This window comes from Aquarana catesbeiana, linkage group LG09 (genome assembly GCF_042186555.1).
Source record: "Aquarana catesbeiana isolate 2022-GZ linkage group LG09, ASM4218655v1, whole genome shotgun sequence".
NCBI lineage: Eukaryota > Metazoa > Chordata > Amphibia > Anura > Ranidae > Aquarana > Aquarana catesbeiana.
The window spans coordinates 93,376,509-93,404,324 of record NC_133332.1 but is presented as its reverse complement, the minus strand read 5'-3'; the positions used below and the strand labels follow the sequence as shown (position 1 = coordinate 93,404,324).

The 27,816-nt window shown below is 45.9% G+C and overlaps 1 protein-coding gene across 4 annotated transcripts in view; it reads left to right on the top strand.

The window, feature by feature from the left end:
• Positions 1 to 14,709, top strand: part of ZC3H4 (zinc finger CCCH-type containing 4) — a 69,328-nt gene extending 54,619 nt beyond the window's left edge. For all 4 annotated transcript variants that reach the window (XM_073599003.1, XM_073599002.1, XM_073599005.1 and 1 more), the window contains exons 13-14: positions 5,190 to 5,432; positions 6,394 to 14,709. In XM_073599003.1, coding sequence (XP_073455104.1) covers positions 5,190 to 5,432; positions 6,394 to 7,781 — 1,631 coding nt within the window. In that variant the 3' untranslated portion in view covers positions 7,782 to 14,709. The remainder of the gene's footprint in view (positions 1 to 5,189; positions 5,433 to 6,393) is intronic.
• Positions 14,710 to 27,816: the final 13,107 nt, after the last annotated feature.

Below are 27,816 nucleotides of genomic sequence, written 5' to 3'. Positions count from 1 at the left end.
GTAACCTCTTCCGTAGTAGCCAATTCAAAAGAGGAGAGTGTTGAATGTGCTGCTAGGCAAGGTATGTTGGGTGGGGAAGACGTACGCACAGTGGAGATGTCCTCACGATCTTGTCTTTGAAGTGATTGGCAATCTCTTGGGCAGTGAGTAAGTTAGTAGGTAGAGGGGGTGGTGGACGAAGCAGAGAGTTAAAGGTTGAGAAGAGCCGACGGGGACTGGATGACAAGGAATTAATAAGAGAGACAAAGTAGGCTTGTTTGGCAGCATGGAGGCATGAATTGTATTTTAGAAGGGCAGATTTATATAGGGTGAAGTCTTGCAGGCATTTGGTTTTACGCCACAGTCGTTCAAGAGCACGGTAATGTCTCTTGAGATTTCTAGTGTTGTCAGTTTGCAAGGGTTCTAACGGTCAGGGCCTGATTCTGTGTGTGGTTAGAGGAGCAAGTGCATCTAGTGATGATGAGAGTGAACTGTTGTAGACAGAGGTGGTCAGGTCAGGACAGGGGAGAGATTATGTCATATAGGTGGTCAGTAGCAGAATAGAGAAGAGAAGGGTTAAAGTGGCGAAGTTTTCTTCAAGTAATTGTTTGCTGCTTGGAGGGATGGGTGGTTGGAGGCAAGGATACAGTGAAAGTAATGAGGTTGTGATCAGATAGAGGAAAGGGGGTGTTGGTGAGGTTGCCTGGGTTGCAGAGATGGGAGAATACAAGGTCAAGGGTATTACCATTGGAGTGAGTGGAAGTATGTGTCCATTGGGTTAGGTCAAAAGATGAGGTTAAGTCGAGAAGTTTAGCTGTAGTTGGGCTGTTAACATTGACAGGAATGTTAAAGTCACCAAGAATAATGGTGGGTATTTCAGAGGAGAGAAAGTGGGGTAGCCAGGCAGCAAAGTCATCAAGAAAGCGCGATACCGGTCCTGGAGGCCTATAAATTGCTGCAATCCTCAGAGAAATGGGAGAAAACAGACGAATAAAGTGCATCTCGAAAGAAGAGAGGGATAGAGAGGGAGGGACAAGAAGGACTTGGAAGGTGCTTTGTGGGGATAGAAGGAAGCCAACTCCACCTCCTTTCTGTCTGTTGGGTCTGGGGGAGTGAGTCCAATGGAGACCACCATGGGAGAGGGCAGCAGGAGAAGCTGAGTCAAAATTTTGAAGCCAGGTTTCTGTTATGGCGAGTATGTTCAAGCCATGAGAGATGAAGAGGTCATGTACAGATGTTAGCTTGTTACAGATGGAGCGGCCGTTCCAAAGGGCGCATGAGATTGGTGGGGTGCTTTGAGGAAGCAGGGGGATATAAATTAAACTGAGTGGATTGCGGTGGTTGCCAGAGGGGGAGGGGTATTGGATATGTGGCTTGCATTTGGAAAATGGCGGACCAGGATTAGGAGAAATGTCACCTGAGACTAGAAGGAGGAGGGCGAGGAAGGCAAGGTGGGAGTGGGATGTGCATGAGCGCACGTGTCTAGTGGCCCTGGTGTTTATGTCAGCATGTGGGTGCAGCAAATGCAGGAGATGATGGGTGCCATAGTAGGGAGAGGGTAGGAGTGAGGGTGATATGTGCATGCAGCAGGGAAGAGAGGAGGGGTAGAGTAAAGATAATTTGAGGATAGAAGACACCAATGTGAGAAGGAAGAGAATAAGGAGCATGTTAGTGGATAGAGAGTAGGAAACTAACCTAATATAAAATAAATGTCAAAGCTGGTTTGCTTGTCGTCTTGCAGAGTGGAACAGAGTTCTTGTTGTTGTTCATGCAGCTGTAGTTATCCTGCTTTCGTTAAACTGCGCCGGTGAAACTGTGCATCACTCGTGACAGAGCCACTCAGGACAGAGCCATGATGTCTGCGCCTTGCCCCTGTCATGCGATTGTTTCATGCCAAATGCTTTCCACTATGGACACCCTAATTGATGCAGTGCCTTTGCCCAACAGAACTGGATGCTCCACGGCCAACACAGGGTGCTAAGAGATTGTCTAAGTTTAAAGAAGATTTTTTCCCATACCCGTCCTTCATTTTGCACTTTAAGAATGCACTTAAGCATTTTAAAACAAAATGGTGTATCCCAGTATAAACAAAATTCCAGGAACGGGGAGAAAGCAGGAAAGAAGGAAAAGGATTCGTCAGGGAGGAACACCCAAATAATATAGTCAACAATTCTTTATTATAAAGTTACAAAAACAAAAAATTGCACCCACACTAAATGTAATGAGGTATCATACTACCTCCACTGTAAATTTAAAATTAATGACAACGTTGTCATGAACAGGTGATCACCACGGACAACACCCCTCAATCATACACACTTTCATCCACCATATGAAGCTCATACTAGAAACTGGAAATAAATACAATAATTTGCTGTAATAAATTAAATAAAGGTCAACAGTTCATAGAAGGCAAGATGGTAAATGTCCCAGGTAATGTAGAACCTGCCCTGACACTAAACTTCAAGGGGAGCGGGGGGGGGGGGTTAAAACATCCTTCCTCTATAGTGATCTGTGTGTAGAGGCTTCAATGGAAGTAAACTTCATTAGAAAAACTGAAGCACATGCTCACAGGTGCAGAGATAGGCATATGTTATACACCCACAGTCCGGTATCCTTGTGAAGGCTTCAAATCAGGATAACAAAAGCAATCCAATGTAAAGGGGCTTACTGGTCAGTGCACGGCTGTTTAGCGGTTTCCACAGGAGCAGACCGCTCCACTCACAAGCAAATTCACTCACCGGCCATGCAGCACCGAAGGTGGAACCAGGAGAACTCAGGAGAGGTCTCAGGAAGGCTCTTAGCAGACGTTTGCCGGTCCTTCTGATTGTAGTCAGCGATGGTTCAGGGACCGGACTATTCCGCTGACAGGCAAAGCCGCACACTGACCTGGTAACACTGACAAGGGAGTTCACCTGGTGGAATTCCAGGGGGAGGCTTTGGTTCACATCCACTATGCATTAAAGCTCAGGTGTGTGTGAGAACTCGACAATCCCAAATAGGTTGAGTGTCTCCTAGAGAGTCAGTGGACCCAAAGTAAATGTCTCCTGGAAAGTTAAGTTAGTGGACACAAAATAAGTTCACATTATGGAAGTAGTTCATCCATGAAAGTGCTGGCTGTTTAGGCTGTTGAGGTTGCAGGAATCAATAGGCAGTGTGGATTGCCCACGCTCTCATAAAAACGGCTGCTCCAAGGGCAGGAATGGTGGGAGGTGAAGGGGTGAGGAGTCTGGGTGAACACTGTAAAAACAGGGGCGTCTAGCTGATGCGTTTCTATTGGCAAGCGAAATTCATCAGAGCTTTATATGGTGTATCCCAGTAGTGGATCCTGTGATTGCTGTTGTCAATAAACTCTTTACAGTTCCTATTGAGTGTATTCCCTCTTTCAAGCATTCTGTTGATAGGTATTTTGAGGCCATCTTAAAAGCCTTATTTGTTCTTGCAGATCCAGCCATACAGCCAGCAATTGTTGTCATGTCTATTTGTCAGACTATCACCAATAGGTCAGGATGTATGAACAAAGACCAGGAACTTGTCTTTGAATACCCTGCTGTCTTAAAACAAGTGGAACTGATCCCTTCAGTGATTTTGTTTTGTGTTCATGTTCTAAAACAATGTAATTTGACAAGTTTCAAAATCTCTCCTATCTCTGCAAACATGCAGGATTTTGTGCCTAAAAGCTTGGTCTGCTGAACATGCTTGTCAGGAACCTCTTCTATGCATGCTCTTTGATGCTGAACATCTCTTTGGGGAATCCCTTGACAAATCCGTGGTTTCAAAACGCTCTGGTAAAATGAGAAATCGCACGACATGAATTTCAGATGTCATTCATTTTAATGGCACCTAAAAACGCAGTGCGGCTCTGCCGCGATAAATTGTGCTGCAGTCGTGGCCAACCGCATCACATGAAGCTTGTCGCAAAAAAGTAGCTCCTGGACTGGGCGACAAGCTTCAGGAGATGGCGATTTATCGTGCAACAATTGCGGCAGGACCGAACCGTGTTTTTAGTTGCCATTAAAATAAATGGCATCTGAAATTTGCATTGTGCGAGTTCTCATTTTACTAGAGCAATTTGAAATCACGAGCAGAATCGATGCGATTCTGCCCACTATTCAGATGCCCAGGTGTGAATGCAGCCTTAGTATTCATAAAATAGTTCACCTCATCCAGTTTTTTGACTCCAGGTATTATAACTGATATCTGCTATTAAAGTATTACTAAACCCAGGACCCTGCCTTCAATATATCTGTTCCCCCAACAGTACACAGAATGTGGAAATGCAATTACTGTATTTTAGTAAATATAAATTGCTAAATACCTTTTCTCATCAGCAGTATATAGCAGTCTTTTGACTTCTATCAGTGGTTGGTTAAAGCTTGTAGGAGGAGTTTTCATACTGCACTGGCTGTCCCATCAGGATGCAGGACCCCTGACCCTCTGTCTGACCAGTGCTGATCACATGCACTCCGCCAAGAAAAAAAAAAAACTCTATAGAAATACACCCCAAACTGAGTATGTGCAGACTGACTCCACTAACTCTGTCTTATCCGGACATGATTTGGGGGCAATGCAAGAAGGGGAGGATCTGTGCATACAGAATCAAACAGCCTTTTTGCATAATGTTATACTAACTGTGGAACCCTTAGGTTCCACAATTAGTATAACAAGCATGCTTTACTGCATATACAGACTGATTTTACTGTCATGGGATTAGTAACACTTTTAGGACCCTTTCACACTGGGGCAGTTTGCAGGTGCTATTGCGCTAATAATAGCGCCTGCAAACCGACCCGAGGGCTTTCACACTGGAGCGGTGCGCTAGCAGGACGGGAAAAAAAGTCCTGCTAGCAGCATCTTTGGAGCGGAGTGTATACCGCTCCTTCACTGCTCCTGCCCATTGAAATCAATGGGACAGCGTGGCTATACCGCAGGCAAAGTGCCTCTGCAGAGGCGCTTTGCGGTGGTTTTTAACCCTTTCTCGACTGCTAGCGGGGGTAAAACCGCCCCGCTAGCGGCCAAATACCGATGGTAAAGTGCCGCTTACAATAGCGGCGCTTTACCGCTGACCCCGCCCCAGTGTGAAAGGGCCCTAACAGTGAGATGTGAAATATGTTCCCCTCAACCCTATTCTGCTAATGGTGTTATTCTCTCAGCAGTAAGTGAAGCACAAGACAGAACTTTATAAAAAAAAAAATTTTTTTGTTAACTAGATGTCTATAACAACTATGGAGGCATGCCAGAAGACGATCCTCACCGTTATCATGAGCACTCTACTGAAGAGGACCCCGAGAATATGGATACACAGTCCTCTTTTAACAAAGGGAACATCCCAGACTTCTTACCCTCTGCACAGCGGGCTCTGTACCTGCGTATTCAGCAGAAGCAGCAAGAAGAAGAAGAGCGAGCACGGAGGATGGCTGGAGGAACCCAGCAGGACAGAGATAATGAAGAAGGTGATTTAACTTTATACACAAGTTAGCTCATCAGAATGGGCTTTATGTACTGTATATAAACTGCGGAAGGAAACAGAATAAACAGACCTACCAAAAGTGGTCCATGGGCAGACAAAGCTTATTGATGGGAGGAGAAGGCTGGCCCATGTAGTCTGATCCAGTAGAAGAGCTACTGTAGCTTAAAGTGGAGTTCCACCCAAAAATGGAACTTCCACTTTTTGTATTTCTCCCCCCTCAGGTGTCACATTTGGCACCTTTCAGGGGGGAGGAGGGAGCAGATACCTGACTAATACAGGTATTTGCTCCCACTTCCTGGCATAGATCACCGCGGAGCTTGCGGTGACCTACGCCACTTCCGGCGCCTACACTCTCCTCCGCTGTATTCTGTGAGACACAGCAGGGACCAGAGAGGACACGCAGCGCGACTCGCGCATGCGCTGTAGGGAACCAGGAAGTGAAGCCGCATGGCTTCACTTCCTTATTCCCTTACCGAGGATGGCGGCGGCAGCCGCCGAGAGCCGAAGGACGGATTGGCTTCGGCTGCCGACATCGCGGGCCCCCTGGACAGGTAAGTGTCCATGTATTAAAAGTCAGCAGCTGCAGTATTTGTAGCTGCTGGCTTTTAATATATATATATTTTTTTTTAGCGAACCTCCGCTTTAAAATGCTGAAAAAGTTAACGCTGGTTCCTAATGTCATGGCTGATCAGTGTATGTAAATCTGTTGACGTGGATTTTTACCTTAACTTGCTTCAGACATAATTTTTTCCTTCCCCTATATCATAACACTAATGAACAGATATCTGATCAATCAATCATGGTTATGTCATTTTGTTCTTTGTATAATTTTCTGGCATATTTGCTGTAAATTCCTTCCTTAAGTACTTTGCTGTGTGTACTTTTGAACTTTCCTGTATCAAGTCTGGGAACTATAAATTAATGATTATTGTTAACATTTTCAGGTGATTCTGGGAACTGGTACTCCAGTGATGAAGAGGAAGGAGGAAGCAGCGTGACTTCAATACTCAAGACTTTACGACAGCAGTCATCTAACCGCCCTGCTCCACAGGTCCCTGTCCGAGACACTAGTACAGGGGGACAGGTTGCCCCACGTCTGCAAAAAAATTCAGCTGCCCCATCCAGCCGTCCTACTGATCCCCGTCTCTCTCGTGATCCACGACTTTCCAGAACCACGGACAACCCTTCTTCATCTGACAAAGGGCCAAGCAACCCTAGACTAGCCAGACATGCACCCCAGACTTCAAAACAAGACTCCCCAGTAAATAAAATGGCTTTAGATGAAGAAGAAGGTGAAAGGGTCCTACGGGATAAGTCTGTCAACATCCCCCTTGATCCTCTCCCTGGACATACATTAAGAGACCCGAGAAATCCGCTACAGCAGTTCTACCACTTTAAAAAGGATGTCAATTTGAACAAACCAAACTTTGCTAGGACTGTTTTATGGAGTCCTGAAGACCTTATCCCACTGCCCATTCCTAAACAAGACTTCATCCCAATGCCTCCTGCACTACAGTCTATGCAAGGCCTTGATTCCAGACTTAACCGTCCATCCACCTCAGTATCGCATGACCCACGCCAGCGGGCAGCTGCTTCTGATGCAACAGCATCAAATTCTAGCCTGCCTGATTTTGAACTGCTGTCTAGGATTCTGAAGACTGTCAATGCTGCCTCTAGCACTTCATCAGCACCAGCTGAAAAACCCACTGATCCTCGAACACGGAAGCCTCCTGCTGACCCACGTCTTCAAAAATCCACAGAACCTGTGCTAACTGTACGCCCACCAGAACCCACACAGCCCCTTCCCACAATACCACCTGTTGAGAGCACAACAACCATTGCACCCTATGACCCCCGTTTGCTCACTGTAGGGGGACTGAGCAAACCAAGCGGTCAAAGTAACGTTCTCAGCAACATTAGTTTGTATGATCCTCGGACAGGGAATAAGACTTCAGCAGAGGTCACTTCTAACGAGACAACCTCTAAGGGTTCAGACAGCAAAACTGCCAGTAAAGCAAAAGAGCCCCTTTTTGTGCGCAAGTCTGCCCTGGACCAACCAGATGCAGACAAACCTAATTCAGATACTGCCACTGACCGCTACAACAGTTACAACCGGACCCGTGCTAAAACTGCAGCTATTTCAGATAGCAGCCAGGCCGCTGTTCACAACTTGCCAGTGCCATCTGTCTATGGTTTGGTCAAGCAAACCAAAACCGGCAGTGGAAGCCCCTTTGCTGGAAACAGCCCAACACAGGAGTCTGAACAGGATGCTGGCTCCCTTAAGGATGTTTTTAAAGGATTTGACCCCACGGCATCTCCATTCTGCCAGTGATACCCATATACAGTGTTCATAATAACATGCCTATATATAAATATATCTCCTTCTTCCTTTTTTATTTTATTTTTTTTTAAGCAACTGATACCATTTTTGGTTATGTCAATCCTTCATGTATATAAACCGAAGAAAAAAATGTAACAGCTCCACAATCTGTTTTTAATGAATAATCATCTTGCGTAGTGATTTATGCTGTCTATTTGTATGTTATTTTAACATTTTCTTTATAAACAAACATCCCCCTGTATGTGTTAGAATATATATAGATCTATATAGGGCAGCAAAGTTGTGGTGGATCTGTCATGAAGTAAAATTCCCAGTGGAGGAACGTTAAATGAGAGATTTTACTCCCAAGTAGCATACTAATTTTGAGGCAATGAAGACGAATGGACTCGTCCTCACTGCTTATGTTGTCACTGCCCTGGTAACATGCAACTCAGGAGGTAAAAGTTACAGCTTCAATCTGAGGCTTCTCACACCTGTGATTTGCTGTGTGATGGATTCCCGTTAAAGATGGATTCATAATATGATGAAATTCTTTGTATTTAGTGCACATGTCAGTACAAAGCACACAGGCAGGCTTGTTCAACGAGGTAGTGAAAAGTGCAGTAACTCATATCTTCCAATCAAATTTCAGCTTATTGTAGTGCAGTCATGCTATGGTTTGCTACATTATCGCTTGCACTGTCGCACTGAGTAAGCTCAGTGGTGTGAAGAGGCAGCTAGTTCCTTCATTACTGTACAGAGAGTCGGTTGGATCCATGTATCAAACTCTAAATTGATCTGTGTGTCTGATTTCCCAAGAGCCTTGGATGGGCCTGGAAAGACACCTCATTGTACATATATATATATATTTATATATAAATATGATTTTATACCACATTTATGTATGTGCTATATTATGCAAAGAGCAGCAAGTCACAAAACCAAAAGGAAGTTTAAGTATTTATAGCTGAAATCTCAAAGTTTGCCACTTGAGTATTGTAAAAAGTTTATTTAAAGCAAATCCTTATTCCCCTTCATTTCCCGCTTTCCCTATTTGTTATGTGTACTGAAAAAAGCAGAGTGGGTCCGTTTCCAAAACACAGGATGAACCAAGTGAATAATACTTAATGTTTAGAAGCATGAATACATTTATTAAACCATCGTTTGTACTGGTGATCCATGAAGAAATACTGTCAGGGCATATGGTATCTGTCACAGCCGAGGTTTTGCATGCAGCACTGAAGGCTGCCATTGCTGTCTGCCAGAAGTAGTTTGTGTTTGCTTGAGACAGCAGAGTTCTCCTTGTGGAACAATCCCGCACAGTGATATGATAATTCCAGAACTAGGAAAGCTTCCAGCAATGGAGGGAGTCTTGGCTCTAACAGTTAACAGCCATCTTAAGGGCCCATTCACTCCACCAGCATTGTGGTAAAGTGTGTTGGTGCACTGCAGGGCTATTCATGTTGAACAAATGCACCTCCGCTATGCACGTGCATTGCAGCGCACCCCCAACACACTGTATCTGGTAGAATGCGCTGTGGAAAAATGAAGCTGGCCATTCGTTTTCAGTTGTTTGCCTAATACAGCAGTCCTCAACACAGAAAAATGCATACTTGGTTCTGGTGTGAATGGGCCCTAAACAGGGCTTTTTCACAATTTAACAGTACAGTACAGTCAAATAATAGGCTGTATTAATATAGTATGTTCTCTTTTTTACCCTTAGGTTGTGCAGTAAATTATAGCTATTTTCCAAGATAAATAATCAAACTTTCTTTACCAATAAAAAAACAAATCTTGCTTTAGTTTAATACAGAATGCTTCTATAGACACAGAACTGCATGTGTATATGTGTCCCACATAAAGAACTTGTCTATGGTAAGCCAAAATTGAGCATTTCTCACTTTGCACAAGAGATACTTGAATTACAAGCATTGTGGAACAATATAGGTTATAGGTGTTATTTAAAAAGTAGGTTTCACTGCCCTGCCTTACAAGATCATATTTGGTGAAAAATCTCCTTTTTTTTCACCTTTTGTAACATGTTATATGTGACATCCATTATCAGTGTAACATGCCATGAGATGCACTGGCCCCCGCACCCCCCAATCCCATTTTGACAGCAAGTAGGGGATCTCCTCCCCCCGCCCACTGTCACAATCTAAAAAATTCATTAATTCACAGTGTTCTGTGAATGTGAAAACTACAAGTACCGACGACCTTTGTGGCTGTCAGCTTGTAGTTCTCAATAAACTACCAGGGCACTGTTGAGCTCTCTAGGTAGTTCATTGAGCTTCCTGTCAGAGTGTAACTGCCTGCCATATCGGAGGTACAGGCAGACAGCTACACAGACAGGCTGCAGGACCGTGGCATTACACCCATCATCTGCTGATCATGGGCGCAATACTTTACAGGCTTCTAACAACAACAAAAATGTACCTGCAAAAAAAAAAAAAAGAACCAGAGGCTTCAATATTTTCTGATCCCCGGTCCCAAACGTAGTATGCGGGTTGGGAATTTCAACTCACTGCCTACATGTACAAGGGTCAGGGACTAGGAAAACAATAAAATCACAGTCAGCCAGGAATCTAGTTTGTATTTTTTTCCCAGTAAGGATTCCTTTCTTCCAGTTCTTTCAAGCTCTGTTTCTTTCCTGCACGTGTATGTGGATTATCTTTTTTATTTTAAACATTCCTGTTTCGAGAATATTATGAAATGAGACTTGCTGTCAAGGCTGTAAAGCAGCTTTATGTTGTATCCAAGTGCAGCAAATATAAACACAATTGCCGGTGATCATGTTCCACAGCAAAACAATCAGACAAAAGCTGCTTGTAGAACGCCAAAACATACATCAAACAGCTTGAAATATATTTCTGCCTGCATGAAAGCATATCTAAACCCAACAACAAAAATGTAATCTAATGCAGCTTATGAGTCCTTAGATGTGGTGGCTGCATTAGTTTTCTTTTTTCAGGCTAAGGACATTGTATGCAAGTACAGAACATACATGTTGATCTTGCAAATAAATACAGTGGGCTTGTTTATTTCCTGGGAGTTAAAAAGAAAGCACAACCTTTTTTGTGTCATCTTCTAATCCCAGAAATCAACAATGTAATAAACATGAAAAAAGGCTGATATCACAAAGATCCAGCCTGTGTGACAGCCATGACTGCCCCCATAGTGAGTAGTAGTAGTAAAGCTTGCCATACACTGATCGTTATTTCATTCAGCCAGTTGGCAAAACGACTGAATCGATTCCTCTATCCGCACAAACCAGGTGAATGGAGCGTTCTCTTCCCTTGATGGGCCATAGTGTTCTGACAGCTGCCCCTGCCACTCTTAGAATACACTGATCAACGGCTGCAGCAGCTGATTGAGAAAAAATTTCCAACATGTTTGTCTATCAATTAATCAATATCAAATATACAATTGACTTCTGTCGAACGGGGACCATCATACACTGATCAAAATTCAGTTGGTCCCCACTAAACTGGCCAAATTACAAACAGTGTATGGACAGTTTTAGTGTAGCTATGGAGGGACAGAGGAGGTGTGCTATTCGTAGGATTGAAAAAACTGCCAAACTCACACAGGAAAAAAAAAAAAATGAATGCAGCCACCTTATTTAGGAACTGGTAAGCTTTAATAAGTTAAATGGGTTTTTTTTTTGGGTACAGATATATTTTAAAGTGAACCTGTGTCCAGGAATAAAAAGAGAGTCTCTTACTGGGTAGCGAGCAGCTCCAAGTTACTGCCTGCATGCTGGATTGCTTTTCCAACTATTAATCCCTAAATATCTCAGAACTCTGATATGCAATGGAAAACCTGCCCCCTATGTTTCACTATTGGTGAGTAAGGCACCTATCACTGGGAAGGGCCATTAGTCAAGTGCAGAAAAAGGGGTGGGCCATGCTGACAAATACAGATGCTTTATGTATCATGGCAGTCTGGTGAAGGTGCTTGCTATCCATCATGAGTGAGGATGATGCTTTGTTTGCTCCAATGTTATGAGTGAATGCTGGTGACCTGAATGTCATGCTGCAGTCTTTTGTCTCTGGAACCTTTGCAAGGAGCTTTTGAGAGGTTCCAGCTCTGGCTTTAGCTTGTTGCTAAAAGTCAATGTTGGTGTTGCTTTCTCCAGCATGAAGACTGAACCATCCCTGTAATGCCTACTGCAGCAGACAGGGCTGGAAGTTCAGGTCCTTACCATCATAGACTCCAACATTTTATAAGAAGGTGGTGAATAATTTGGCCTGATAGCATTTACTCAAAACTAAACCATCTGTTTAGGGTCAGTAACATGCAAAATCCGGAATATTGCTGCACTCCTTGGTATCTTTATTGAAGCATTAATGCTTCAATAAAGATACCAAGGAGTGCAGCAATATTTCGGATTTTGCATGTTAGAGTCTCACAGACGAGCTGTGCAGCACCCTGGGTTCCAGTTCACAACATGTGAGAGTCAGTCACTCACCTAGAGCAGCATTTCTTTGGCCATCGGTTTAGGGTGGTCAGACCTGATAAAGTGATATTAAAGGCAATTTTTTATTTTTTTTTAAATAATAAACATGTAGTACTTGCTTACCTTCTCAGTGCAGTGGATCACAGAGCATCCCCAATCCTCCTCTTCTTGGATCCCCTGCCCCTCCCTCCTGCCAAGTGCACCCAGAGCAAGCAGCATGCTAAAGGGGCACCCAAGCAGGCTCACTTATGAGCCACTGCTCTGCGTGTCCATTCACGCACAGAGCCACGGCTCGGCCCCCGCCCCCTCTCTCTCCTTGTTGGTTCGCTGGCTGTTATTCACGACAGGGGGAGCCAATGGCTTCAGCTGCTGTCTTAGCCAATGAGGGAGAGTCCCCAAAGAGCTGATGCTCTTGTGCATTTCACTGGATTGCGATGGGGCTCAGGTAGAGCTGGGCGATTTTCTAAAAAAAAAAAAAAACTCGATTCACGATTCAAATTGAGTTTTTTTTTTTTTGGACACCTGCCCGCAGCTTCTCAGGACCGGCGCGGTGTCAGCGATGGTCTTGGGGAGCTGCAGGCAGTTTTTAGGTGAGGCCGCGGTTTCGGCCTAGTCCGCAGTGTACGGCCTCGCCTAAAAACTCCTGCCCGCAGCTCCTCAAGAAAATCGGTTTGCTTAAATTTTGAACCAATTTGACCTCTCAACTCGATTCAAGATTTAAATCGATTTTTTCCCCAGCCCTAGGCTCAAGTAAGTATTGGGGGCAGGACGGGGGGTGCTACACACAGAATGTTTTTTACCTGCATGCATAGAATGCATGCAGGTAAAAACCTTTTGCCTTTGGAACCACTTTAAGTCCCTAAGAGATGGAAATTTTCTTTGAATTATCAATTTTCCAGAGCAAGAAATTCTGTTAGGCCTGTTTCACACGGGCTTCAGGTTGTATAAGAGCAGTGTGAACAGCAAGCTTTGATAAAGCATTTGCAGAGCATTCAGCAAGCTGTGTTGAAACATTTAAACTACTGTGCAGCTCTTGTTTGTAAATACTGAACACAGAGATCCTAATGGGAGTGCTTATTGCCACTTTAAAGCGGTTGTATCCCGCTGAAATTTTTATTTTTTTTTACCCCTGTAAAGCAAAAGGCATAATGAGCTAGTATGCACCGCATATTAGCTCATTATGAAATACTTACCCTAGAACGAGGCGTCGGTATCTTACCTGGTCCACGCCGAGGGAGCTGTCATGTTGCCTCGGCGTGTCTTCCGGGTATCGCGGCTCTAGCGCTGTGAGTGGCTGGAGCCGTGATGTCATCACTCCCGCGCATGCGCAAGGAAGAATTCTTACCCGGCAAGGTCCAGCAGTTGCCGGGCCTTCAGCCGAGAATCCCCTGTGCGCATGCACCGCTGCAGTCAGCGGCTCATAGCAAGGGGAATATCTCCTAAACCGTACAGGTTTAGGAGATATTTTTTTTTTACCTACAGGTAAGCCTTATTATAGGCTTACCTGTAGGTAAAAGTTAAAAAAAAGACTATACAACCACTGTAAGCAAGCTGCTAGCAGTCTTTTCAACAAGCTTTAAAAAGTGCTGAAGCCTGTTAGCAGGTTCTTTAAAGTGACAGTCAGCACTGCCATTAGCTGGTTGAAAACTGCACATATTTTGTCAAAACTTACTGTTGACACTGCTGAAGCCTGTATGAAACAGGCCTTAGGCCTGGTTCACACCTATGCATTTTTCATTGCAGTTTTGCAGAAACGCACTACAGTCCATTTAACATGGCTTCATATGGGTCACAATAACATCTGAGCATTTTTTCAACAGTGCATTTTTTTTTTAGAAAGGGCCAGGGACTTTTTTCCCTGCAGCAGGCTGTGTTTTTGATTCTAAGGACATCAATAGAAAAGCATAAAAAATGCAGTGCTTGTGCTTTTGATGCGTTTCTGCTGTATTTTTGCTGGTTTCTCCTGCAAGACAACAGACACCTCCGAAAAACTCAATGCATGATAAACGCTTGTGAAAAAAGCACAAAACGCACCCGGAAAATGCATCATCCGCACCCTGTGTAGATGTGAACCAGGCCTTACACAAATACATGGGAGGGGGTTGTGAGGTTAAAGCAGATTAAATAACATAAAAAAGTGGTGTAGGTTGAACTTCTCACTTGTCTCTGTCTTCAATCACTGGAGACAAAATATACAGGATCAGCTCTGTCTTCTTCTTGGTGTTTTTGGTTGTTTTAGTTGTGTCATACTACTTGTACCAGGTACCACAGTAAGTAAATAAGTTTCTCTTGGAATATTCTATTTCTTCCACTGTTTCCCCAGGTCCTGAATCTAATCTACAGCCCAGCACCTACAGGAAAAATAACTCCAGTATTAGGGACAAAATGGTTCATGTATTAATAGGCAATGATGACTTGTCTGTTTGTAAATATCAGTGAATGGCTGGATGCAGAGAATAAATTGATTTCTTTTTTCATAAAGATCTCCTATTGTCAGTCCTTACATTGTTGTATATGTAAAATGCTTAGTGCTAATGAGAGGTGTAAACAGCAATGTATAAAACCCTCCCATGTGTAACTACTGAAGGCCAATTTCACCCAAATTGAGATTTCAGAATGCTTGAGTTAACCACTAGATTCTTGAAATGACCTTATCAGTAAAATAGATACTGGAAATACCGCCCTTCTCACAATGAAGACTTGAAATACTAACCTCTCTTGCTGCCTGTGCTGTCAATCTGTACTGTAGATAAGAGATGCTACTGACTAAATCTTCAGAAACCAACACTTCCAGGAGTGCTGGTTTCCAGACCCCATCACCACTACATTTGGTTCCTTCTACTGGTCACTACAGGACAGAGTAGGGGCCATCAGAAAGAGGAGTGAGTATTCCATGTTGTCTTTGCAGGGAAGACTGTATTTCCAGATTTCCTTTTAGTGACAGGGTAGCTTTAAGCTAAGAGTTATTCTCTGGCATGTTGCAATATGTTTGCACAATTTTCTGTTAAAGTGGTATTAAGTTCAAAAGCAAACATTTATCATCCACTTGCCGACCGCAATAAGTATACAGTGGGTAAAATAAGTATTGAACCTGTCACCGTTTTTCTATGTAAATATATTTCTAATGGTGCTATTGACATGAAATTTTCACCACATGTCGGTAACAACCCATGCAACCCATACATACAAAGAAACCAAAACAAATAAGTTCAGAAATGAGGTTATGTGTAATAAAATGGCATGAAACAGGGAAAAAGTATTGAGCACGCTAACTGAAATTTATTTAATACTTCGTACAAAATCCTTTGTTGGTAATGACAGCTTCAAGACGCATCCTGTACAGAGAAACTAGTCGCACAAATTGCTCGGATGTAATTTTGTCCCATTCTTCCACACAAACAGTCTTCAAATCTTGACGGTTCCGTGGGCTTCTTCTATGAACTCTGATCTTTATTTCTTTCCATAGATTTTCTATTGGATTTAAGTCAGGTGATTGGCTAGGCTATTCTAGCAGCTTTATTTTCTTTCTTTGAAACCAGTTGAGAGTTTCCTTGGCTTTGTGTTTGGGATCATTGTCTTGCTGAAATGTCCACCCTCGTTTAACCTTCATCATCCTGGTAGATGGCAGCAGATTTTTATCAAGAATGTCTTGGTACATTTTTTCTTTCATTCATTGACAGATGACACAGCGCTTCTTTATTCAGAACCATAGGGTTTTACAACCCCCTACAGGAGTAGGACACTAGGCATAAAAAAGGCTTGGCTATGCCTATGGGCAGTCCTAGGTGGTATACACCCCCCTCTGCTATAGGCCTTCAGTTTTTTTCTGTCTAGTCAGGAGTAAGGACCTAGTTCCCTGCAGTGGTCTCTAGTCCTGGCATTTTTTTTTGTTTTTTCTTTTTTTCTGGTGAGACCCACAATCAACTGCCGGGCTGGACACTTGATCCAGCCCGTCTTGTTCTCCCCAGTCTGGTCAGCGAGCGGGTGCAGACCGTGACATAGCCCCACTGGTTAAACGTCTCGTGAGGTCGCATATGACCGGGTCTCGGCCCGAGTCGCAGCGTCCCTCATGGCCGACAGCCCCCCCACTTCGGTGGCGAGGAGGTCCTGTCTGGGGCAGTGCCCGCCCGGTTCCTGGTATGGTGAGTACATGTCCTCGCTCTCCCCTTGGTGGGTTTGTGGCGGACATGGGCCCCTCCCTGGGTCGGTCGGCCCTGCGGGTTTCCCTCCATCCCTTGCACCCTCTCTCCCTGGGGTGGATGGTCCCTGGAGGTCCCCTGGTAGCCCCCCTTCCCCCCTCTATATGGGCTAGTGTGGTGCTGTGGTCGATCCTGGGGGATGGTGTAGAGAGTACTGGTGGGCACGGGGTGCGCACTGCCAGGTGCTGTGCTTACTGGGGGGGGAAGGCTCTGGGCGCCCCCAGGGGTCCAGTGCCCGGATCCCCTCTTCTTCAGGTGGCTTTCTTTGCTGGGCTACAGGGATCCCTCCTGTGAGCGTGGCTGGCGGCCATTTTGCTGTAGCCGGCGTCTTTTCCCCTAGTGCCTGCTGACTTCCTATGGCTGGCGGCCATGTTTGTGTAGTCCGGCGGCCATGATATAGTGATTAGTGTGCTCAGGCAGTGGCGGCCATTACTGTGTAGCTCAGGATGGCGTTTATAGCAGGCAGAAGCTCCTCCTTTTACCCCGGTGCTGGCTCGTGGGGTATCTTCTCCCTCAGATGCCACATGTGTGCGGGACTACATCTAAGGCAGCAAGCGCTGCGCTGGTGGGGTGGTGAATCTGGTGGGGTCCCTTCCTCTCTCTCTCTGCTGCAAGCTGTGGGGTGATCCAGTGCCGCTACAGGCATGGGGGGTGTCCCATAGCAGTGGTCGCTCGTGGTGTAGTGGGGCCCCTTCTTCCCCTATGGAGTCTCAGCATGTTTCCCCACCTGACCCCCTCTCAGAGGCTGCAGGTCCCTCCAGGTCCCAGCCATCCGTTGACGCATGGACGGCGGTCCTGGAGTCCTTTGTGTCCCGTGTGGAGGTGGCTCTTGGGCGGCGGACTAGCAAGAAGCATCCCCCGCCTTCCCCTGCTTCATCTGTCTCGTCAGATTCTGAATCTGGTTCAGCCACCGTGGACGGGGCCCACCCTGCAGGTTTGCGGCCGCGCTCCTGGATTTTTCAGACAGTGAGGATGATATCTCTGCCCGGGGCTGCGCAGGAGAAGGCACTGGTGGACGCACTGATTGCATCTGTGCTGGAAACTTTAAAAATGGATGATGCAGCTGAGGTGCTGATCCCTTTTGGCACTCACAAACCGCCTCGCACGGCAAAAGTGTTCCCTTATCCCTCCTATATTGACAAGTTTGTGTATAAAGAATGGGAACGTCCCTTCGCGGTCCTAAAGCGATTTGATGTGCGTTATCCCTTTGTGGAGAGTCTTAAGAAGTGGACGACTCCACCCGTGGTGGATCCCCCAGTTTCTCGATTGAACAAAGCCACCATGATTCCGGTTGAAGACTATCCAGCTTTTAAAGTTCCAGCTGACTGGAAGGCGGAGTCTCTGAACCGCACTATAATCACTATTGCGGGTTCGGTGCTTCGGCCGGTCTTGGCCATTGCCCTGGTGTCTCAAACGCTAACGTAGTGGGCGAAGCTGTTGTGCCACGATCTGGAGGGTGATCAGTTTCCTCCTGCCTTCACTGAATTGGTGGACCAGTTGGTTCAGGGGCTGCAGGTTGTCTGTGATGCCTCTTTGGACGCAGCTCCCTTGCTTTCTAAGCTGTCTGTTTCAGCGGTGGTGCTTTGGCGTGTATTATGGCTGAAGTGTTGGGCTGCGGACCAGGCCTCTAAAAAAAAAAGTCCTAACTGATCTGCCTTTTCAAGGCGATCATTTGTTTGGGGCCTATCTGGATATTATTATTAAGAGTGTCACGGGGGTCCTTCCTTCTTGGCGCACAGAAAGTTTATTCCGTGCCTCAGGGTCCACTTACAAGGGCTCAAAGTCCTTCAAGCCCCCCTCGGGAGGTTCCAATTGACCCTGGTCGGGCAAACCGAGAGCGGGCTTCTCCAGACCCCCAGATAAGGCCCCTTCGGCATGAAGGGGCGCCCTCACCTGCATCCCAGGTAAGGGGAAGGCTTTGCTGCTTTCCGGGCCCGTGGACCTCTCTGATAAACGACGTGTGGGTCCACGAAGTGATTCTGTCTGGTTACAAGATCGGGTTCCAGACTTGCCCCCCCAAGCAGATTTTTTTCCTTCCAATCTGCGTCTGTCTCCGGACCACTTGTTAGCTCTCCGGGCACGGTACAAGACCTGTTGCTTCAGGGGGTGATCGTCCCGGTGTCGGAACGTTTCCAGGGATTTTATTCAAATCTGTTTACAGTCCCCAAAAAAGAGGGTACGGTACGTCCAATTTTGGACCTCAAGGCCCTGAACCGCTTTGTGCGGGTTCGGAAGTTCAGAATGGAGTCCATTCGCTCAGTGGTGGCATCCCTTCATCAGGGGGACTCAACATCAAGGATTCCTACCTGCACATTCGGATTTGTGCACAACACCAGCAATTCCTCCGCTTTGCAGTGGGAAAGAAGCATTATCAGTTTGTGGTGTTACATTTTGGTCTTGCCTTCGCTCCTTGGGTCTTCACAAAAGTGTTGGCCCCGGTTCTGGCGTTGCTGCGCCAGCGGGAAATTGCTGTTCTGGGCTACCTGGATGACCTTCTTCTGTGAGCGGAGTCCCCTGCTACCCTGACGGGGACGTGGAGATCACTATTCAGACTCTGGCAGATTTTGGATGGCTGCTAAACTACCAGAAGTCTACGCTGATTCCAGCTCAGAAATTGGATTATCTGGGTCTGACTCTGGATTCTGCTCTGGCCAGAGTGTTCCTTCTGCTGGACAAACTCCAGAAGTTACAGGCGGCGACTCGCTTACTGCTGTCCAGCAGGTGGGTCTCCCTGCAGACTTGCATGCTGGTGCTGGGCCTGATGGTATCTACTTTCGAGGCGGTCCCGTTTGCTCAGTTCCATATGAGACCCCTGCAAAAAGAGATCCTGTTAAAATGGAACAAATGTCCAGGATCCCTGGACGATCAAATTCGGCTGAGCCAAGGGGTCCCTGGTCCGGTGGCTTCGTTCCCCAGCTCTTTGGCAGGGAAAATCCTTTCTCCCTCTGTACTGGACAGTGGTAACCACTGATGCCAGTCTGTCCAGGCGGGGAGGAGTCCTGGGCCTGAGCTCTGCTCAGGGTCGCTGGACGCTGGAGGAATCCAGGCTACCTATCAACATCTTGGAACTCCGGGCGATCAGACTCTGTCTGGATCATTGGACGGATCGACTTTAGGGGCTCCCGGAACGGATCCAGTCGGACAATGCCACGGCGGTGGCCTATGTCAACCACCAGGGAGGAACAAGGAGTGTGTTAGTGGCCCTGGAAGTAGCCGGCATTCTGCGGTGGGCAGAGTGCTCCGTCGCGGCCATCTTCGCCGTCCACATTCCAGGGGTGGACAACTGGCAGGCGGATTACCTCAGTTGACAGGTTATGGACCAGGGGGAGTGGTCCCTTTATCAGGATGTGTTTCAACAGATATGTCTGCGCTGGGGCACTCCAGGGGTAGTTCTGTTGGCATGCCAGATCAACAGAAAGGGGCAGCAGTTTGTGGCCAGGTCTCTGTCTGGATCAGTGGGGCCAGTATCGTCTGATTTACGCCTTTCCTCTTATCAAGCTTCTGCCGCGGCTGTTACGCAGGATTGAGGCAAAGGCATTCTGGTCATTCTAGTGGCCCCGGACTGGCCTCCTCGGTCCTGGTGCGCCTGGTCGCAGACGCTCCCTGGTGGCTGCCTCTCAGAGAGGATCTGCTATCCCAAGGGCCGATCTTCCACCCTGCTTTACTGTCGCTGGCTTTAACGGCCTGGCTGTTGAAATCCAGGTGCTGAAGGATAGAGGCTTACCTGCGTCGGTGATTCAGACACTACTCAAAGCTAGGAAGTCTACTTCTAGGAAGATATATCATCGGAAGTGGAAAGTGTAATTTTCATGTGTGAGTCGGTGGGTGTTGACCCACGTTCCTTTTCGGTGGCTCGGATTTTGACTTTTCTTCAACTAGGCGTTGAAAAGAATTTGGCCTTGAGTACTATCAAGGGCCAGGTGTCGGCTGTGGCGGTTTCCTTTAACATCCCCTGGCTTTGCATTCCCTGGTGTGTACCTTCATTCGGGGGGTTCGACGTGTGACTCCACCGGTGCGATCCCCTTTACCATCATGGGTCTTGAATCTGGTGCTTTCGGTTCTACAGAAGCCTCCTTTTGAGAATATTCGAGAAATTCTCCTGCTCTCTCTGTCCCAGAAGGTGGCCTTCTTGGTGGGTATCACTTCTGCTCGCAGGGTTTTGGAATTGGCGGCGTTATCCTGTTGTACGCCCTACCTGGCGATTCCCAAAGAGGAGGTGGTTCTTCGTCCTTGTCCTTCGTTCCTTCCAAAGGTTGTTTCTGATTTCCATTTGAATGAGGACATTGGGGTTGATTTACTAAAGGCAAATCCACTCTGCACTACAAGTGCACTTGGAACTGCAGTTGCTGTAAATCTGAGGGGAAGATCTGAAATTAGGGGAAGCTCTGCTGATTTTTATCATCCAATCATGTACAAGCAAAAATGCTGTGTTTTTTTTTTTTTTTTTTTTTTTTTTTATGTTCCTTGCATGTCCCCTCGGATCTAAAGTGACTGCACTTCCAAGTGCACTTGCAGTGTAAAGTGAATTTGCCTTTAGTAAATAAACGCCATTGTGCTGCCTTCCCTGTGTCCGCAACATCCGAGGGAATTTGCCTTGCACGCGTACGCTTGTTCTTTGTATGTAAACACAACTTGACATACCAAGTGGTGAGAAACGGTCCTTCAGTGTTTCTCTGTGTATCCAACATCACTCACAGGTTTCCTATATGCATATTTACCCATTTATTTATTTCATTTTATGCCTAATTTTATATTGATATATTTGTATTTATTTTTATGCTTCTTTATATATACATATATACTAGTTCATGTTTTTTTGCTTCAATGTTCACCACCAATCAATCGCTTTGTCTCTATATTGATATGGTACCTTCCATTATTTATTTTTACCTTTTTTAGTGTGAATTTTTTATATACGTCTCTAGTCTGTAGTGTACAGCGCACACTTACCATGTGCTCCTCACTATCCTGTTTTTGATCTATATTCCACCTAGAACGTTTGGACGTGGACTGTTATGGAGCTCAGAATAAGTAACTATACATCACAGAACATACCCTCCTACTAGCCACTCCTCCCCGTGTACACATGTCGGCCTACTGGCTCACACAGACCATGTTCCCGTTCTCTCAGGCTCTGATGAAGAGGTCACCCTCGAAACGCGTCAGCCTTTTTTAAACATCTGCCTCTACATGGACATATCCCCATTTTAACCTTTCAGTGTATATTTTGTCACCTGTTTTATGGAAGTATTATTTGTATTATTCAGATGGTTATATTTGTTTGTATTCCATTATACATGATTAAACCAAATATGTTTTGATGTAAGCGGTTGATCACGCGCCCTCCATCCACCTCCTTCCACAATGTATTTGGCTGCCACTGAGTCCTTTCGGAGGTCAGACAAAGAAGGGGCTGTCTGCTTCCTCTGACCATTTCTAGATGGATCAGAGAGACGGTGGCTCAGGCCTATTCTATCTGGGGTCGGGTTCCTCCCTTCCCGGTGAAGGCGCACTCTACTCGGGCGCTGAGTGCCTCCTGGGCCTTCCGTCATCAGGCGTCAGTGACGCAAGTTTGCAAGGCGGCCACCTAGTCGGCAGTGCACACTTTCACAACCGAAGGTTCTGCAGCCTGCAGTCTAGGGGGGTCTATCCCTCTTGAGGGGGTTTCTTTCTGTTCAGGTTGGGCTCCAGTTCTCGTTGAGCTCTGGTTATCTTGTTGGCTGCCCCACCCCTCATGTTTGGCACTGATTTGTGACGTCCCTATGGTTCTGAATAAGGAAGTGCTGTGTCTGTTCAATGAACGAAAGAGAAAATGGGATTTTTGACTTACCGTAAAATCCATTTCTCTGAGTTCATTGACAGACACAGCACCCACCCCTCCTATGGAGTTGTAATACTTGCGATACTGCTTGTTACAAAACTGAAGGCCTATAGCAGAGAGAGGGGTGTCTACCACCTAGGACTGCCCATAGGCATAATAAAGTATTTTTTCTGCCTAGTGTCCTACTCCTGTAGGGGGCGGTATAACTCTATGGTTCTGAATAAGGAACTCAGAGAAATGGATTTTGCAGTAAGTCAAAAATTCCAATTTTCCATTCATCCTTCCAATGATGTGACATTTGTCAGTACCATATGCTGAAAAACAACCCCACACCATGATGGTCTCACCTCCAAACTTCACTGTTGGTATTTGGGTGTTTTGGGTGATGTGCAGTGCCATTTGAACTTCAAACATGGTGTATAGTATGACATCCAAAGAGTTCAATTTTGGTCTCATCTGACCAGACTATATTCTCCCAGTTTAAGTGAGCTTCAGCATGCTTTTTCTTCAGCAATGGAGTCTTGCAAGGTGAGCGTGCATACAGGCCATGGCAGTCAAGAAAACCTATTGTTTTCCTTGAAACAATTGTACCTGCTAAGTGGTCTTTGGCTCTCGGACAACTCTTGTGAGAATTCTTTTCACTCCTCTGTCAGAAATCTTGCGAGGAACACCTAGTCGTTGCAGTTTATGGTGAAAATTATGTTCTTTCCAATTCTGGATTATGGCCCCAACAGTTCTCACTGGAACAATTAGAAGTTTAGAAATCCTTCTGTAAGCAATGCCATCAGTATGTTTTGCAACAATAAGGTTGTGAAGATCTCGAGCGAGCGCTTTGCTTTTACCCATCGTGAGATGTTTCTTGTGTGACATCTTGGTAATGAGACACCTTTTTATAGGCCCTCAGTTGGGACTAAACAAGCTGATGTTAATTTGCACTGACCACTGGCAGGGATGGTTTCTAATTACTGATAGATCTCAGCTGGTGTCTTGGCTTTCCATGCCTTTTTGCACCTCCCTTTCTTCAAGTGTTCAATACTTTTTCTCTGTGTGATTCCATCTTATTACACAACTTCATTTCTGAACTTATTTGTTTTGGTTTCTTTGTATGGATTGCATGAGTTGTTACCGACATGTGGTGAAAATTTCATGTCAATAGCACCTTTAGAAATATATTTACCTAGAAGAATGGTGACATGTTCAATACTTATTTTACCCGCTGTATATACATTGCAGTTTGCAAGTGGTTTACAAGGGTTATGGCTGAAGCTATCAGCCATAACTCCACTATCTTTTTTTTTTTTTTTTTTTTTTTGTAGCCAGTAGCTGGATTTCTAAGGAAAGCAATCCAAGCCGCTCATTAGCCACTGGATCACTTTCCGAAGCAGCGTGAGGGGGAAATACGGCCTTGCCGGTGTTTTTCGGGCTTACTGTTTTCATCGGCGTGCTGGAGAAACGATCCAACCATGCTGCCGGCTGGTCACAGAGGCAATGAGAGACTAGATCGTCTCTGATTGCCTCTATGGGCTTGGAGGACCGGAGCGTCGTCATGACGTCACTTCTGGTCTAGGACAGAAGTAAACAATTCTTTTTTTAACCGCTTGCTGGCCATAAAACATAGATATGCTGCGCCAGATCAAATACCTAGTACGTAAGCTGACACTTTAGAGTAGGGGAGGTATGCACGCTGCCGGCAATTAAGCCGTGCTGTGATTAAACACAGCAGATGTCAATCATCGGGTGCTGTCTAATGAATTACCGTCGGCACCCGGGATCGCCATAAATTTATACAGGACAGAGCCCTGCCTATGTAAACAAGGCAGAGCCCTGTCCTGTCAGCGGGGAAGTAAAAGATTTTCTTTCCCCGCAAAGCAGGAAATAAAATCCATTACTTCCTCTAGTAAAAGCAGCTGGTTAGGCACACAGTTACCCTTTGATATCCCTAGATGTTTAACCCCTTCCCAGCCCGTGTCATTAGTACTGTGACAGTGCATATTTTTAGCACAGATTACTGTATTAGTGTCACTGGTTCCCACAAAGTGTCAGAATGTCTGCCACAATATCGCAGTCCCGCTATAAGTCGCTGATCTCCGCCATTACTAGTAAAATAAAATAAAAATTCCATAGTTTGTAGACGCTATAACTTTTGCGCAAACCAATCAATATACGCTTATTGGGATTTTCTTTACCAGAAATATGTAGCAGAATACATATTGGCCTAAATTTATCAAGAAATTACATTTTTTATTGGATATGTTTTATAGCAGAAAGTAAAAAAAAAATTTTTTCCAAATTTTCGTACTTTTTTTTTTTATAGCGCAACCCGCCACTGCAGTGGTGATAAAATACCACCAAATAAAAACTATTTGTGGGTAAAAATAGGACATAAATTTTGTGTAGGTACAGTGTTGCACGACCGCGCAATTGTCAGTTAAGATAACGCAGTGCCGTATCGTAAAAAATGGCCTGGTCATGAAGGGTGTAAATCTGGAGGTTAAGTGGTTAAAGAACAAGCTCAATTTTTTTTTTTTCTATTTTACGTTTAAAGGTAAAGAAGAGATTTGGGGACTTTTTGACCCCAGATCTCTCCATAAAGAGGACCTGTCATCCTTTATTTTTATTGCAAGGGATGTTTACATTCCTTGTACAGGTAAAAGGAGTACAAGTGATCTAAAAAAATTAATAAATTAAAGGGACAGTGTAAAAATAAGACTTTTTTTTTTTTTAAAGCACCCCAATCCCTCCATGCTCGTGTGCAGAAGTGAGCGCATACGTAAGGCCTGCAGGCAAATGTAAACGGTGTTCACACCGCATGTGAGCTATTGTCATGAACGCTAGAGCGAGAGCAATAATTCTAGCACTATACCTCCTCTAACTCTAAACAGGTAATCTGTAAAAATGTTTACAGTGTCGCCTATGGAGATTTTTAAGTACCGTAGTTTGTTGCCATTCTAAGAGCGTGCGCAATTTTAACCACTTAAGGACCGCCTAACGCCGATTTACGTCGGCAAAGCGGCACGGGCAGGCAAAATCACGTACATGTACGTGATTTGCCTTCCGCGGGTGGGGGGTCCGATCGGACCCCCCCCCGCCGCCCGAGGCGGTCCCGTTCTGTTCCCCGGCGATCCGAGATGAGGGGGAGGCCATCCGTTCGTGGCCCCCCCCTCGCGATCGCCGCCGGCCAATGGGAACACTCCTTTGCTGCTGTATGCTAAACAGCAGCAAAGGAAATGATGTTATCTCCCCTCAGCTCGGTATTCCGTTCCAGCGCCGAGGGGAGAAGACATCAATGTAAGTGCACAACACACTACACACACAGTAGAACATGCCAGGCATACAAAACACCCCGATCCCCCCCCAATCACCCCCCCCCCCCCTGTCACAAACTGACACCAGCAGGGTTTTTTTTTTTTTTTTTTTTCTGATTACTGCATAGTGTCAGTTTGTGACAGTTACAGTGTTGGGACAGTGAGTATTACCCCCCTTTAGGTCTAGGATACCCCCCTAACCCCCCCTAATAAAGTTTTAACCCCTTGATCACCCCCCGTCACCAGTGTTGCTAAGCGATCATTTTTCTGATCGCTGTATTAGTGTCGCTGGTGACGCTAGTTAGGGACGTAAATATTTAGGTTCGCCGTCAGCGTTTTATAGTGTCAGGGACCCCCATATACTATCTAATAAATGTTTTAACCCCTTGATTGCCCCCTAGTTAACCCTTTCACCACTGATCACCGTATAAACGTTACGGTTGACGCTGGTTAGTTTGTTTATTTTTTATAGTGTCAGGGCACCCGCCGTTTATTACCGAATAAAGGTTTAGCCCCCTGATCGCCCGGCGGTGATATGCGTCGCCCCAGGCAGTGTCAGATTAGCGCCAGTACCGCTAACACCCACGCACGCAGCATACGCCTCCCTTAGTGGTATAGTATCTGTACAGATCAATATCTGATCCGATCAGATCTATACTAGTGTCCCCAGCAGTTTAGGGTTCCCAAAAACGCAGTGTTAGCGGGATCAGCCCAGATACCCGCTAGCACCTGCGTTTTGCCCCTCCGCCCGGCCCACCCAAGTGCAGTATCGATCGATCGCTGTCACTTACAAAACACTAAACGCATAACTGCAGCGTTCGCAGAGTCAGGCCTGATCCCTGCGATCGCTAACAGTTTTTTTGGTAGCATTTTGGTGAACTGGCAAGCAAGCACCAGGCAGCGTCAGGTTAGCGCCAGTAGCGCTAACACCCACGCACACACCGTACACCTCCCTTAGTGGTATAGTATCTGTACGGATCAATATCTGATCCGATCAGATCTATACTAGCGTCCCCAGCAGTTTAGGGTTCCCAAAAACGCAGTGTTAGCGGGATCAGCCCAGATACCTGCTAGCACCTGCGTTTTGCCCCTCCGCCCGGCCCGGCCCACCCAAGTGCAGTATCGATTGATCACTGTCCCTTACAAAACACTAAACGCATAACTGCAGCATTCGCAGAGTCAGGCCTGATCCCTGCGATCGCTAACAGTTTTTTTGGTGGCGTTTTGGTGAACTGGCAAGCACCAGCCCCAGGCAGCATCAGGTTAGCGCCAGTACCGCTAACACCCACGCACACAGCATACACCTCCCTTAGTGGTATAGTATCTGAACGGATCAATATCTGATCCGATCAGATCTATACTAGCGTCCCCAGCAGTTTAGGGTTCCCAAAAACGCAGTGTTAGCGGGATCAGCCCAGATACCTGCTAGCACCTGTGTTTTGCCCCTCCGCCCGGCCCAGCCCAGCCCACCCAAGTGCAGTATCGATCGATCGATCACTGACACTTACAAAACACTAAACGCATAACTGCAGCGTTCGCAGAGTCAGGCCTGATCCCTGCGATCGCTAACAGTTTTTTTGGTAGCGTTTTGGTGAACTGGCAAGCACCAGCGGCCTAGTACACCCCGGTCGTAGTCAAACCAGCACTGCAGTAACACTTGGTGACGTGGCGAGTCCCATAAGTGCAGTTCAAGCTGGTGAGGTGGCAAGCACAAGTAGTGTCCCGCTGCCACCAAGAAGAGGACAAACAGGCCCGTCGTGCCCATAGTGCCCTTCCTGCTGCATTCGCCAATCTTAATTGGGAACCCACCACTTCTGCAGCGCCCGTACTTCCCCCATTCACATCCCCAACCAAATGCAGTCGGCTGCATGAGAGGCATTTTCTTTATGTCCTACCGAGTACCCCTACCCAACAAACCCCCAAAAAAGATGTTGTGTCTGCAGCAAGCGCGGATATAGGCGTGACACCCGCTATTATTGTCCCTCCTGTCCTGACAATCCTGGTCTTTGCATTGGTGAATGTTTTGAACGCTACCATACACTAGTTGAGTATTAGCGTAGGGTACAGCATTGCACAGACTAGGCACACTTTCACAGGGTCTCCCAAGATGCCATCGCATTTTGAGAGACCCGAACCTGGAACCGGTTACAGTTATAAAAGTTAGTTACAAAAAAAGTGTAAAAAAAAAAATATATATATAAAATAAAAAAAAATAGTTGTCGTTTTATTGTTCTCTCTCTCTCTATTCTCTCTCTATTGTTCT